This window comes from Periplaneta americana, chromosome 10, assembly GCF_040183065.1.
Source record: "Periplaneta americana isolate PAMFEO1 chromosome 10, P.americana_PAMFEO1_priV1, whole genome shotgun sequence".
Lineage (NCBI taxonomy): Eukaryota > Metazoa > Arthropoda > Insecta > Blattodea > Blattidae > Periplaneta > Periplaneta americana.
This window is the reverse complement of record NC_091126.1, coordinates 150069546-150084650: the sequence shown is the minus strand read 5'-3', so window position 1 is coordinate 150084650 and position 15105 is coordinate 150069546. Positions and strand designations below refer to the sequence as shown.

Here is a 15105-nt window from a genome sequence, read left to right as displayed (position 1 = left end):
AAAAAAAAAAATTTGGAGCTTTGTGCATCCATGATTTTAAAGTTTTCTAATGTCAAGAGAAAAAGTTGTTAAATTTCCCCATCCTCATACTCATACCCTTTTTTACTTATCTGATTTCTGTCCAAAATGAATAGACAGGAGTGGGGTCAGGTCGTGATACTTCTTTGATGCTAATGCAAGGCATGACCATGATTGATGTTAACTCAAGTGTTGAACTGTTTATGCTTGTAAATTTAATTAATCTGCTTATATGTATTGATAATAATTATGTATTATATATTTGTTCATAGTTTTTTCTTCTTCCATATCCCAAAGGTACAATGATAAGAGATCCATGAATCATGATTAACGAAATTAATTAGACCAGAGCCTGATGGTGGAGGAATAACTGGAGAGGTCACCAAAACATTGAGGTGAGTGAAAACCAAAATTTCTGGAAGTCTCTTTAGAGCATAAGACAGACAATGTGAAAGAAATTGTAAAATTTTTACCAGCTGAATCATATGGGTTGTTAATTTTCTAACACTAAAAGAACAGATCTTGTAGGTAGTATGTTTTATGTGGTTTTAAATTATTAGCTAATGTTAGGAACTATTCTTTGTTGCTCAGGAGATGAAGAGAGGGGGATGAAACTGCAGGGGGAAATACATATGTGACATGAATGCTTATATTATGTGATGCAGTAGCAATATGCCTATTATTCATTAGCATATATGCAGACTACATCAGTTGCTTTTCATTGTTCTCGTGCCTGCTTACTTATGGTTCTTAAGGAACTCAGAGGTTCATTGCCGCCCTCACATAAGCCCGCCATCGGTCTCTATCCTGAGCAAGATTAATCCAGTCTCTACAATCATATCCCACCTCCCTCAAATCCATTTTAATATTATCCTCCCATCTACGTCTCGGCCTCCCCAAAGGTCTTTTTCCCTCTGGACTCCCAACTAACACTCTGTGTGCATTTCTGCATTCGCCCATACTTGCTACATGCCCTGCCCATCTCAAATGTTTAGATTTAATGTTCCTAATTTTGTCAACTGGTAATATTATTGTTTTATAAATTCTAACTTTCAGCATTTTTGAGAGCAGACTGGATGACAAAAGCTTCTCAACCAAATAATAACAGGCAATTCCACATGCGCAAGTGGGGGTTGTGTGTATGTGTGTGTGGGTGCGTGCGTGTGTGTTTATATATATATATATATATATATATATATATATATATATATATATATATATTGATTTTCTACATAACAATGCAATATTCGTTTCTGCAGAATTTTCCTTGTGTTACTTTATTTTTATAAAAGCACTATGATATTTTTCCCAATTGTTTTAAAGATTTAATTCAACCATTATGTTGCTGCAATTTAGATTATATCGTTAAATAAAAAATAAATACTGTAATTAACTTTTGAAACAGAAAAAATGTAATGCGAATATGTAATAAAATGTTTCAAGGTTATATTATTAAAAATCTTGTAATGTATAAAATGAAGATAATATCATGAGACAAAATGCTCAAGTCGAAATCAATAAGTCGAGCTTAATGACATACTTTCAGTGGCACGGTCTTTTTGACCGCATGCACCTCCTCATGTTATAAGTGTATACACCTTCTACTGGGTTAATAATATTTTTTCTACAATTGCAGTTTTATTATTGAGAGTGAAGTAGTTGTTGAACGATTTATTCTCATGTAGGTAATGAGAAAAGTAATTACATTTTTATTTTAACAAGTTTCTCTGTGATAAATGATATTGTAATTTAGACACATATTTAATGCTCCAAGAAGCATGCTGGAAAAGCAAGTTTAATCCTACTAATAGGATTATATCATGAATGAAATCAAGGATCACTAGAATGGGCATCATAGGATAGTAGTTAAATATAATATTTGGGTTGCATTAAAAAAGTATAGATTACTCAGTATGTCTTAAATAAGAAGCAAATAATTGCAATCAGTTTCGGCCTGATATTTAGATAAAATATCCTTATTTTTAATTGAAACCAAAAAGAGGTATATTACTGTTAATAATATTAAATAACTATTCAATAAATTCTGTTGTAATTTATATATGCAAGTTTGCGAAATAACCTAACATTGTCAACAGTATTTAGCCAATTGATATGTAATAGTTGTAAATTAGAATTCAGTGAATGAAAGTAAGCATACTACTCTTGACATATTAAATAGATAACTTGTCCTCTCAAAGTCATTCAAGATAGATAAATGTTAGCACAGCTATTTTAGCACAGTAGGTACTGACAACTGTATTAAATCCATGTTTTGTAGAAAAGTACCATATGAAGGGCTCAGAGCCAAATACGACCAACCCACAATTTTGTATTGTTCATTATTAAGCTTTTTTTTCAAAACTGTACATTGTTGTTATAGATTCATGATATTTTTTTGTATTTATTCAATTTAGACCAATTAAAATAAATTGTGAAACCAATCATTTTTGTCAGGATACTCTTAATTTCAACTCTTATTTACTCATTTTGTAATTGTGGGTTAGTCGCCTTTGGCTCTGAGCCATTCATATATGATTTTGTATTAAATTTGTGTCAGAATTTGCTACGTATTATACTTGTGTAGTGCAATTCGTACTTATTAAATAGAATTAAACCACAGTCTAGTATATACAGTCACGAAGCTTGGGATGATTTTTTGCATTTTTCGCGATAGTTGCTAGCCGCTTGGAGTGCTGTGAGTACTAGGAACAATAGACTGTGCCACTGCCAACGTGATCTAATACAGGCTGTAAGGCAGACCATGTAACTCGCTTAACCCAATCACGAAGAGCAGCATTTCAACCAAAGAAATTAATTGGACTGCATAATGAGTAACATATATTTCTCTAAAATGTAGTGTAATTGCATTAATAAAATTTAAAACAATGATTATGAGACACTTCAGGCATATTTCACTTGCGAGTTAAGGTGTAATATTATTTTTGTTGTGAAAATTACGTTGTTGGTATGTGTAATACTTGCCTTTATTTCGATTAAATATTGCGAAATTCTTGTACATTCATTTATGCATGATTCAGTGATTTTCAGTTGCACCGCACGGATATTTATATATGTTGAAATTATGGATTATGTTTACTGTACCAGTTGGCCATTTCTGTCTAATTTTATTGGTGTCCAATGCCCTGCCATTCATATCCAAATTATAGGTTATGTTTACTATATTTAACTTATATTCCTAAATTCGCAATTATACATTATAATTAAGCATAATGTCATGTATGTTACCCCACACATTCAATTTGTCTGTATTTTAATACTACAATTGAGTACTGAATTATTGTATTTATCTACTACCTAAGAGACAAAGTAACACAATTGTACGTACACTAATTTCATAAGAGTGGTATGGTAAATTTTCTGCTTACAATTAAGGAAGGTAAATATGCTAAATTAAAATCACAATATAAATTATTTTTTATTAAACCTAAAAATAGCCTCCATTTTGAACTTAAAATGTTGATGCGAACAGATTATGTTAACATGTAAAATCTCTTCACATTAAAATAACACAGTTTTTTAATTATTTCTGCAACATACTATGCAACAAGACGTAAACAGAACTTATGGACACATTACACTAAATAAAACTTAGCAATGATATGCCATAAAGTTATAATATAATATTTCACCGAGCTCCATACAATGAAATAGAAAATCCGAACATACATTATGGCCTGGTCTAGATTGAAAAGGCATTGAGTGTGCTATATTTCGCATTGTTGTGAAAAGTTGTGTAAACTGTGAAATGTTCGTTATCGGATGTAATTGTAAATGGCTAAAATACAATAATTTGAATAATAATATGGGACAAGGAGATGTTTGTAGTACTATAAATTGTAAGAAAAAGAGGTCAGAGTTATCCCTCTTCCGAAAGATCCAGGAAGGTGAGTTTATAACATATGATATAGGCCTATAATTTATGAAAATAATATATAAACCTTATATATTTCATATTTAATTGTGGAAGGAACGTGTTAATTTTTTCAAAAGAACATGATATCGAAAGTACAATACATTTTATCGTCTGCTAGGGAAAGTGTCTGTGATGAGGCGATAGTAGCGATCCAGGTGGTTAGCATCTATCTATGGATGTATATTTATTAAATATTGAGCTTCGTGACTGTATATAGTAGACTGTGATTAACCTCTTCCCTTACTATATATTTTACCAGTTTTGTGAAAAAAAGTGTCATATTTTTTTATTTTCGTAAAGAGGTCATTTAATACTGCAGAATCACTGTACATCACTAATTTTCTTACATACTTAAAAAATCACTATGAAATACAAGTTAACTCAGGTTAATAAATTTTGACACGTTAGCAACCCGAGTTAACTCGGGATAATAAGGGAAGTGGTTAAACTCTAAGTTTGTCATTACATGATTAAAAAAAAAAAAGGTCTTAACAGTAAAAAATTTTCGCTGTGAATTGTTGTGAAGAATTGTTACTTTTCTTGTTATCACAAATTAGTAGCCAAGTTTTTATTAGGTTGTCCAAAAATTCGTTCTAATTGTAATCAATTTCCTTTCAGATTCTAAATACTTTAGAATCATGGCTGAAACTTCTAGCAATGGAGCTCAACCAAAAATTAAGCAGACAAATATAACAAAGGAGAAGAAGAAACAGCAGCAGAATGAAAATCATTTGCAAGCAGATGCTCAAAAAGATGATCCCTTGACTAATGTAAGATGGGACATTTTGATGACTGACAAGAAAAAGCGCAAAAGGAGGAGTAAGAAAAAGAAGACTGCAGATGCAGGTTCATTACCATCTGCTATTGCATTCAGTGTTCAAACAGGCACAGGCAATGTTCTAACAGGCAGTTCTCATACAGGCAATGTTCTAACGGGCGGTTTTCAAACAGGCAATGCTCAAACAGGCAATGCTCAAACAGGCAATGTTCAGACAGTATCACCCCCAGAAGGAGCTGCTGCCACTCAGAATCAGAAGCCTTCACCCCGAGCAAAAGTCGAGGAACCACTGCCACCCCCAGTTCTAGATTCCAGGAAAAAGAAGATTTTGGAACAGAACCAAATTGTCGTCCTCTCGAAGGTGAATGTCATTTTTGTGATAATGTTTCTGATGTTTAAGCTTAAGCTGACCCTTCAGATCATTTAAGTCATCAACATGACACTTCTGATTGTTTTAGTTGATTTCATTTATATTATGTTTTTGTTGCATATTGGTTTAAAAATATACTAAATGATGCAGTGTTAGTTATAAGAAAGGAAGTCACAAAACAAACATTCAGTTTTGTGAAGAAAGTTAATTTGAACTGACAGGTTTGGACAGTTTCTAAAAATTTCTGCAAAGAAAAAAGATCTGTTGGCAAATACAGGGACATCATTTTATTTTTACTAACATTTTTAATATTAACCTGGCTATATCTTCGGATTAAAGGTCTAGAACCGGAAACACCACTTGCTCCCCCTTCCAAGACTGGAGTTTGATGATACTGGCGTAAAATACAAATCATTTTACTACATATAGGCGAGAAGAAAAGTAGTTCATCCATTTATGTAAACTAGGAAATATCGCAATTTTGAGTTTGATAATTTTCATTAGGTTTTTGTTTAATCAAAGTACAGTACTGTATTAACACTTAGTGTTTTTACTCACGAATTGAGCTATCCTTTCAGACATATTAATTATGCAGTGTATATTGTACTGTTACAGCACATTAGCGTACAATATAGAGAATGAAGTTAAATTGAAAAATAATCGTAATATGGATATTTAAACACATTTTTGAAAATGATGGCCGTTCATTTTGGTACAGGATTCAGTTCTTTTGTACATATTATCGCACTATAGACTATTGCATCTAATTCCAATTACCAGTTTCGTCCTTTGTACGAGTAACTCATGTTGAAATAATTCTATACCTGCTCTATAAAAGAGTACCTTACGTACTGTAAATTTAATCTTCACTTCTGCCCGATCCGATAAGATAAAATTACTCAGAAATGCTATCTACTGTCCATTCAAGTGGATTTGTCGCAGGGTCGTAGAAGGGGGGGGGAATTCATGTGACAGTTAATTACTTAACGAGGCCCTTTTATTTAAGTTATTTTAAACAGTTGTATAATATTACACAGACGTCCAATTCCTAACAGAGATTAATGTTTTCAGAAAAGAGCTAAGACAGCCCAGCTACTAGACTTTATAGAGGGGCGAATAGAAGCAGGTGGGGGAAACAGGGATGCGACATAGGCAAACTGACGACAGTACCTGTGCGAAAATATGATTCAATATTGAAAGTTCTTTCGTCACTGGAAAAAGCGAACATATTTCTGGAACGTACTATACTCACTAACTCAGTACTGCATATGCGCCTTGGTTCTGTGTGGAGGACGGTTGGAAGTTTACTACTAGAGGGGGTGGGAGTGAAGTACATTCAAAAACTCAGGTACAATAAAAATTGAATTAAAAATAAAATGATGTCCCTGTACATGTTTTCTGGTAAACAACTCTGTGCAACCCAGGTGAAAATAATCTCTTGCCATCCACCCTATACATCTCCTGTGTTGCCATAATTCTGTCATGACATTTTAGTGTTACATTACTGAGGAAGGACCTGATTTGATTCCCAGTCTTGATTCTGATTACAAATAGCCTATTTGTCTTCCCCAGTCCCTGAGTTGGACCTTCAGAGCCTTACAATTGCGCATATCAAACACGATAAATTTGTCAGTAATGTCTAGGCTAACCAGATTTTTTATGGTCCAGCAGGGGACATCAACAATTTCAAGAAATACCACAAATGCTTACCTAGTCACTCTCCGTTGAAATGTTAAAGAAAATACGTGTAACAATAGATACGATAGAACTTTGCATACTAAATTTATAGAGTATCTTAACAGTTTGAATTAAATGCATAAACACACATATATAGATAATTATAGCCACTAAGAATTAAATTTCAGTATTGATGCATGCATCGAATCTTTCACCCTGAACTCGAACACACACATTTTACAAGTACTTGTCTAAGGATCTGTTCATTCCTATACAGCTTCACACTAAGTTCTTCAAATGAGGAATGAAAGTGTTTTTTTTTTTTTTTTTTTTCATTTGTAGACCTAACAAAGCTTTAACTGTTTCAACTTTCTTTTCTGTCTTTTTATCAGTCCAGATTGAGCTCACTGTGGAGAAAAATCTTTTAACTGATGAATTACTGACTGGAAGACACATGATTGACATTATTTTGAGAAGATTTTCAAACAGAATGAATTTTTTCTTGGAATGTTGAAAAATATCATACCACTTTTCACCTGGTGGTTTGTCACAAAATTTCTCATTTTTTGAACTACTTACAAATGGACGCTGTGGCAATTCTAACGCTTCTGCGCAACGCAAATTCTGAGATGACCGAAGATAAAGATGCTATGTTCTTCTCAAAGAGTGCAGAATATCTCATACTGTGCCTCGCGGGTTCTTCTGTCTGATACTGAGAAATGTTCAGAAATGTGCATGAATCACAGCAGTTCCATCATGATCCTTAAATACTTATGTGTAGAATTTTATTGAAACAAAATCAAAGCTTCTGGGGACAAAATTAAATTCCGGGGACAAAACCAGGGACATTTGCTCCCCAGGGACAGCAACTCAAAACCAGGGACTCTCCCCGGAAATTGGGGATGTCTGGTCAGTCTAGTAATATCGCCACTAGTTAATAGGGTTGCCAGGGGTCCCATATAGTATTTAAGGTTTGAAAATGTGTCCCGTATGTATTTCATATGCGACACCTTGAAACCCTGTATCTACTGGCATTATGTCGTAGATCCAATCGTTTTTATTTTTCTTTTATTCTTTTCTCTTACTGTTTACACAGATATCGTGTTGTAGAATAATGAATAGTCTCTTAATTAATTAATGTCAGTGTCTTTTGATATGTGACAATGAAGAAATAAATTTAAAACACTAACGACGTCTTCTGTTTCAATTAAAAGTAATTTTATTCTTATGCCATGTCCTGTGTGGGAGGCAGGGATGATTGCCAGCATGCGACTACTTCAAGTGAATTCAAGTGACATGCTTTGTCACATTTCAGGTGTCTGCCTTCTGAATGTGGGCAACAGTGACAAGATCGTCACATGTTTACTCAAATCTTTTTTAATCATGGCGAACAAGAGGACAATGGATTTCTTGTTACTAGACAGCTTGAGTGCATATTTTTTTTCCAAAGTAGAACAGAAGAGAAAGACAAGACTATGGAGAATTTAATCATCTTTGGCCCGTTCTCAGGAAGTTTTCAAATAAGCTCAAAAAGTAGGCCTACACAAAAATGACAGTGGGTATTTCTGATTACATGGTGAATAAATTGAAAAGAATTATCTCTGATTTGCCGACGAACTTTCAACAGCTGATTCTCGAGAACAGGCGAATAATAAAGTTAACCCCTTACTGCATGGGACAGTTTTGCACACACTGGTTTAATATTCAGATAACTTAAGTAGTTCATTCTTTCTCAACTGATGTCACATATGGTCAAATTCAGTTATTGACAGTGTGCCATATCTGTCCCAGTATGCAGTTTGAAATGTTACATGCTTATATTATAAGTTATATGAAAATAAAACCGGTATGTGCCATATCTGTCCCAGTATGTGGTAAGGGGTTAAGACTTTTTTATTTGCAACATTTTACTTACCACAGACATTCGTGAACATACTGTAATTATTCCTCTTTTAACTCAAAAGAGGCTTTTAAATTGACATGTAATTTTTGAGAGAGAAGGAATAAGGAAATATTTATTTTATTTTAAGATTGTGTGAAAAACATCTGATGTTAAATAAGAGAAGACCTCACAACAAGTGACAAGTATATCATTACAAAATTCATAACACAAAATAGTACATTATGCAACGAGCCTATAATGGTAGTAATTAAGACGCGAGTATGTTTGTTTATGAAACGAGTGCAAGCGAGTTTCATAACTTTCATATGAGCGTCTTAATTACCATTATAAGCAAGTTTCATACGACTTTTTATGCTCGACCATATTTCTAACTTGAAATTATTCGTAAGTATTCATGTTATGGTTATGTAAGTGAAGAGCGGAACTGATCTGAATTGTGAGATGTGCGCAGACGCGAAAGTATTGATTTTTTCCGAGGCACGAATGTGATTGACCTTGATATAATCTAGAGAATAACATGAAGATTAGTCTTGATATAATCTGGAAATTGATTTAGAATTGAAAAACGCGATGACAAATTGAATTTATTTGAATATTATTTACAATTAACGCTAATTATTATAATAACAGAACATAACCTTCTGCGACAGTATTGGATTTCCAGACTCCGTGACTTTTCGCTAATTGTCTTTTGATTGCTTATCCGAGAATAATCGATATTTGCGGTTTCATAATGGTACAATGGTGATTTCTCATTGGCTGAACAACTGAATTATAATGAATAGGTGTACTTTAATGAGGTGCATTAAAGGGCTACTGCCAGGTGTATAAGTACTACATTTCGGCATGGTCGAGCATAAATGTATATATAATTTACTTGGAATATTCACCGCTGCTGCTACCTTAATGCAATACTGTGATTTCATATGAATCTGTTGTCATATTATTTATCACGTATATCTCTTGTCTTTTTTGTACCTCAGTAATTAAAACCTCAATGTAGTCCATTTTGAGAAGCTGATTGTTGCCGCATCAAGATTCAAACAGGATTGAAATAAGAGTATTGCTATTTGTAGCTTTGCTTGCGCATGAAGACAAATAAAGCTTACATAGTTAACTCTCATTTCATGGTAACGTTTGAACATTGTTGCTTGAAGTAAATGTACACTCAGCCCTGCATCCCATGCAGGACATGGCCTTAGGCAATTGCTGTGCATGATTATCAGTACAGTAATTTTGTTGTTGATTTGTGTGTAGTATGTGTGAAGACGCAAAAAAAAGTTTCAAATCAAAATGGTTATTTCTCGTCTGCATGAAATTAAGAGGACCTGTTGTCCACATCTGTGGAGTAATGGTTAGTGTGTCTGGCTGTGAAACCAGGTGGTCAGGATTCGAATCCCGGTCGGGGCAAGTTACCTGGTTGAGGTTTTTTCCGGGGTTTTCCTTCAATCCAATATGAGCAAATCCAGTGGTTTTCAAAGTGGGGGTGGTGTAAGGAGCTGAAGGGGGATTAAAAAATAAGACGAAAAAAGTCTTATAATATACATTTATTTTGTACTTAGAAACATGAACCTAAACAACATTGAACATAAGGATAAAAAATGCTTTAGTAGTTATAAAGTAAGAAATGATTAATGCGATAATAGTGTCTGTTTTTTGATAAAGTAGCTTGTTTAATCTTGACTCTGTATTCCATACACACAATGATATCATTTTCAAGTTCAAGGAAATTTCTCGCATTTGTTTTGTTTGTGATCATAGACAAGAAGCTTATTTTGCATATATTACGAAGTTGAAAATATTATAAACGAATTAAGAACTACATAGTTTTGCAAGTTCGGAGTATTTTTGCATTCTTTTGATTTAAAACTGGTCTATGCTCTGCGAAAAAAAAGTCTAGTTTAAACTTTTCATCAGTAGATACTTCAATGTGTTTATCCTTCATATTTTATGGAATTTCAGCCAGTTGAATGCAGTTATCTAAAAACGGATTCACTACATCTGTGATTGTTATAATTGTTTTGAGTTTTCCCGAAAAATAGTTAAAAAAAACTGTTGTTTAAAATTATGGAAACTTAATTCCATGTCCGCAAAAAGAAACTCATTATTGTCTGTCATATATAGCTAAATTTTCCATAAGTTCTTTAATGTACTGGAATTAATCGAAATTATTTTTGTTAGGCGATGTGGACTAGAAATCAAGTTGCTTTATAAATCCGTCTGTTTTATTCCTAGCCATTATGTTAACATATTGCCTTGCAAACTACTACTACCACGGTGGTAATTGTTTGAAGTACTAGAAACAGTGCTTGAGGTGGAATGAAAAAAAGAACAGGAATGATTTTTCCCTTTTAATTCATAGAAATAAGTTATGAAAATATACTGTGTGATGTACAGTAGTGGCAAAAAAAAAAAAACCGGACCAACCCTTGTAGCTGATTTCAGAGCCTTGTTCACTCCAGAGCACGATAGACTGGTAACTAAGACTTTCGTGGTTCGAATCCTGCCTGGGGAGGAAAATCTACTGACATGAGCCTATCGCATTTAAGCACACTTATATCCCATCGACCTGGACCGGGATCGAACCTGCCACCCTGGCCAATTAGTGTCCATATTAAATACAGTATAAGTTTCTTAGAAATTCATGTGTTTCCTGTTGTTGATCAAATGGCATGTCATTCATGTCCTGGTTTTATGTTTCTTCATTATGGCAACCCTATATTTACATGATAGTAATTTTGTATTAGGTGTAATAGTTCATGTATGGTTTTGAATTTGTGAAATTGGTTAAATTAATGTTCTCATTCATTCATGCAATTAATTCCCTGGAGGATTGATTTCTTAATTTTCTACATTAGAATATATTCCCAGCAAATTACTAGCTGATGTAGAGATGAAGCATCTTTGAGTGCCCAGTTGTTGAATTCCTCTCTTAAGCATTTCATTATAGCTCCATACTTAGTAATTGTAAGTGCATGAAGAATGTTGAATACTTTTCCTTACACAAGTGGGACAAAAAATGTTATCACTCAAATGGGAACTGCTTTTAATATGCATTTAATAGATTATACATTATAAAAATATAAACTAATACTCTCTTTAACCTCAGATTCTCAGTTGTCACTGCACAGCATTCTTCCCACTATTGAATTCATAACTCCTTGACGTATTGTTGATGCTACAGCATGAGTAATGAGTGATATGCATTCTTTAAGGTTATGAACATTGCTAGGTTTCGTTGCAAATACACTTCCTTCGCCATTCCCCCTAACCAAAATTTGCAGGGACTTAAATAGGTGAATTTCATGGCCATAGTAAAGACCCAGATCTGCCAATTCAATATTCATCAAATGTATCGTCGAAGTAACTACAAAGTCAAGGAAGTAATGCTCGGATGCACCATCTTGTTGAATATAACCATAATGTTATAATGATTAGTTGCAGATTGTCTTATACAAAATTTTTCAGGAAATCAGTATTTGAGGTGCTATTTACAGTCGGAGCATTAAAACAACATGGACCGACTATTCTTAGCTTAGAAACATGATACCATACATTGACCTTAGGAGAATCCCGTATGTGCTTTTTCAGGTTATGTGGATTCTCTGTATTCCAAATAATGCAGTTGTATTTATTTACCCTCCTACTAACATGAACTGTCTTCAAAAAAGAAAGACCGGAACAGAAGAATCTGTTCATACCATTTCCACAAAAAAATTATGCAGTTTCTATCCAGGCAATTTAATCGACATTTGAAAGTACTTGTATTATAATTTGTATGTGGTAATGCCTCGTTCCCAAATCGAAATAGAGAATTGTACGAAGTGATCATTGAGAGTTAGCCTAGAAGTTGACTTTTGTGGACTGTTCAGGATTGCTTCTTGAACATACACAATGTTATTTTCTGTTTGAAAGCTTCTATGTCATCCATTGTTTCCTTATAGTCATTTGTAGTAGAACTTGTTTGCTCAAATTTCGCACAAATGCAACGAATAACTGCTTCTAGGATCTTCGTCATATCCTTCTCGAAATTTATTTCTCACTATTAATGGTGACTGATCCATGCTGCATTTTCCTTTCGTCCAAACTTTATTGGATAGCTATATTTTGTCCGAAACAAAAAAAATTAACTAAACAACATCGTGCCATATTGTCCATTTGAGTGGTAATTTTTTTTGTCCAAATCTTTATATAAATTACTAACAAATTTGTTGTTGTAACCTTTGTTGGCAGTTAGTGGGCAACAGTTGAAATGTATAGGAGAAGTGGAATTGAACAAATTCCATACTCTTTTCTTCCTACAGATGAATTAAACAATATCTGCCTTGTGCAGTGTGTGTAAGCAGGCCAAGAACACAAGGTGGAATTTTCTAAAAACTTTTTCCGCAATTCCAAATTGCTCTTTGCCTAAATTAATTGCAGTGAATAGTTTTAGATAATTTGTTAGAATTTTAATAGCAGCAAAATAATTCATTCCCAGAGATTATTTTAAAATTATATAAATTGAAAAATGAAGCATATTTAAAATATGTAAAAAATATTTAAAACATATTATTAAAATACTTATGGACTGAAGTATCCTTAACATTTAGAAGATAATTATATGTATATTTACCGCCTTTGCTTATCATACAAAATGAATGAGTTAATTAGTCATATTTTCCTCATTAACGTTTTCGGTACGTAACTTGTACCATCTTCAGATGTTTGTATATTATTTTAATTGTAAACCAAGCCTGTGGGTGCATGTATCTGGACTGAAATGGTCAGTGTTTTTGTGTATGCTGTGCGGTGTCGGTGAAGTGTTGTCATGATTACACAAATGATCACCTTAACTCTTATATGCTATTTGGTACCACACTTTATCAAACTTGAATTGCAATGTTTCTGTCGTTGTTTAAAACACTATGTAAGACACTGTTTAAAAACTGTTTAAAACGATTTAAAAATATTTAAAAGCACTTAGTTTTTACATCACTTTGACTATGTGAAGTATGTGATCACTGCTGGTTGGAAGTTAGATGAGGCACTTGTGGTGATCTTGTTTAGCGTTGAGTTGGACGCAAGGTCGTGACATGACTATGTTTCTAAAAGTGATGTTGAGACACTTCTATTAGATTGATGGCTTATGTAATATTATAACAGGATGAAGATTGTCAGGTCTGTGGCTATAGTATCGCCTGGCGTGTAGTTATGGATGTATTGGTCTGCTCGTGCTTGATGCTAGGCTGAGCAGACCAATACATCCATAACTACACGCCAGGCGATACTATAGCCACGGACCTGACAATCTTCATCCTGTTATAATATTACATAAGCCATCAATCTAATAGAAGTGTCTCAACATCACTTTTAGAAACATAATCATGTCACGACCTTGCGTCCAACTCAACGCTAAACAAGATCACCACAAGTGCCTCATCTAACTTCCAACCAGCAGTGATCACATACTTCACATAGTCAAAGTGATGTAAAAACTAAGTGCTTTTAAATATTTTAAATCGTTTTAAACAGTTTTTAAACAGTGTCTTACATAGTGTTTTAAACAACGACAGAAACATTGCAATTCAAGTTTGATAAAGTGTGGTACCAAATAGCATATAAGAGTTAAGGTGATCATTTGTGTAATCATGACAACACTTCACCGACACCGCACAGCATACACAAAAACACTGACCATTTCAGTCCAGATACATGCACCCACAGGCTTGGTTTACAATTAAAATAATATACAAACATCTGAAGATGGTACAAGTTACGTACCGAAAACGTTAATGAGGAAAATATGACTAATTAACTCATTCATTTTGTATGATAAGCAAAGGCGGTAAATATACATATAATTATAGTCAAATTGTGACAGCTTATCGGTATATCTTCAACATGAAATTTAGAAGATAGTTTTCCTCAATATGAAGATTAGAGTTATAAATTAGTTCCTTCAAATGTACATTGTTTAAGTAATATTAGCAATATCAACACTTCCCCCCCCCCCTCTGCTGCCATTGTTGATAATTATTTTAATCTCCAGCATAAATATGTTTAAAATTGTTTATTTCTATCTTATTATTTTGCTGTGCTGGATAACTCTCTTCTAATTTCCAATAATTATATTTTGATTCGTAATGCATTTGTTCCCCAATAGCAACCTGTAACTTGAAATTCGTGTGAAATAATTATATAATAATATTGACTTCACCCAGTTGATTTTATAATCTACAGAAAACTACAATAGTATGTTGAGAACTATTCTTTACATTACAAATGTTCCACAAATGAAGCAGTATTTGATAAACATTCACATTGAAAAGAATGGTATGCTTGGTATATTTACAAAAAAGTTCAGATTTTGATTGTGTTTCTCACAATGTCCAAATTTCACGTTATAAAGGAGTAATCCATAAAAAAATTGCGAAATATACTGA

At 33.4% G+C, this 15105-nt stretch overlaps 1 protein-coding gene across 3 annotated transcripts in view; it reads left to right on the top strand.

The window, feature by feature from the left end:
- Window positions 1-15105, top strand: part of LOC138708097 (terminal uridylyltransferase 4-like) — a 116572-nt gene that overhangs the window by 21030 nt on the left and 80437 nt on the right. For 2 of the 3 annotated variants that reach the window (XM_069838281.1, XM_069838282.1), the window contains 2 exons: window positions 316-413; window positions 4571-5091. In XM_069838281.1, coding sequence (XP_069694382.1) covers window positions 4591-5091 — 501 coding nt within the window. In that variant the 5' untranslated portion in view covers window positions 316-413; window positions 4571-4590. The remainder of the gene's footprint in view (window positions 1-315; window positions 414-4570; window positions 5092-15105) is intronic. The other variant, XM_069838283.1, reaches the window with a different exon arrangement.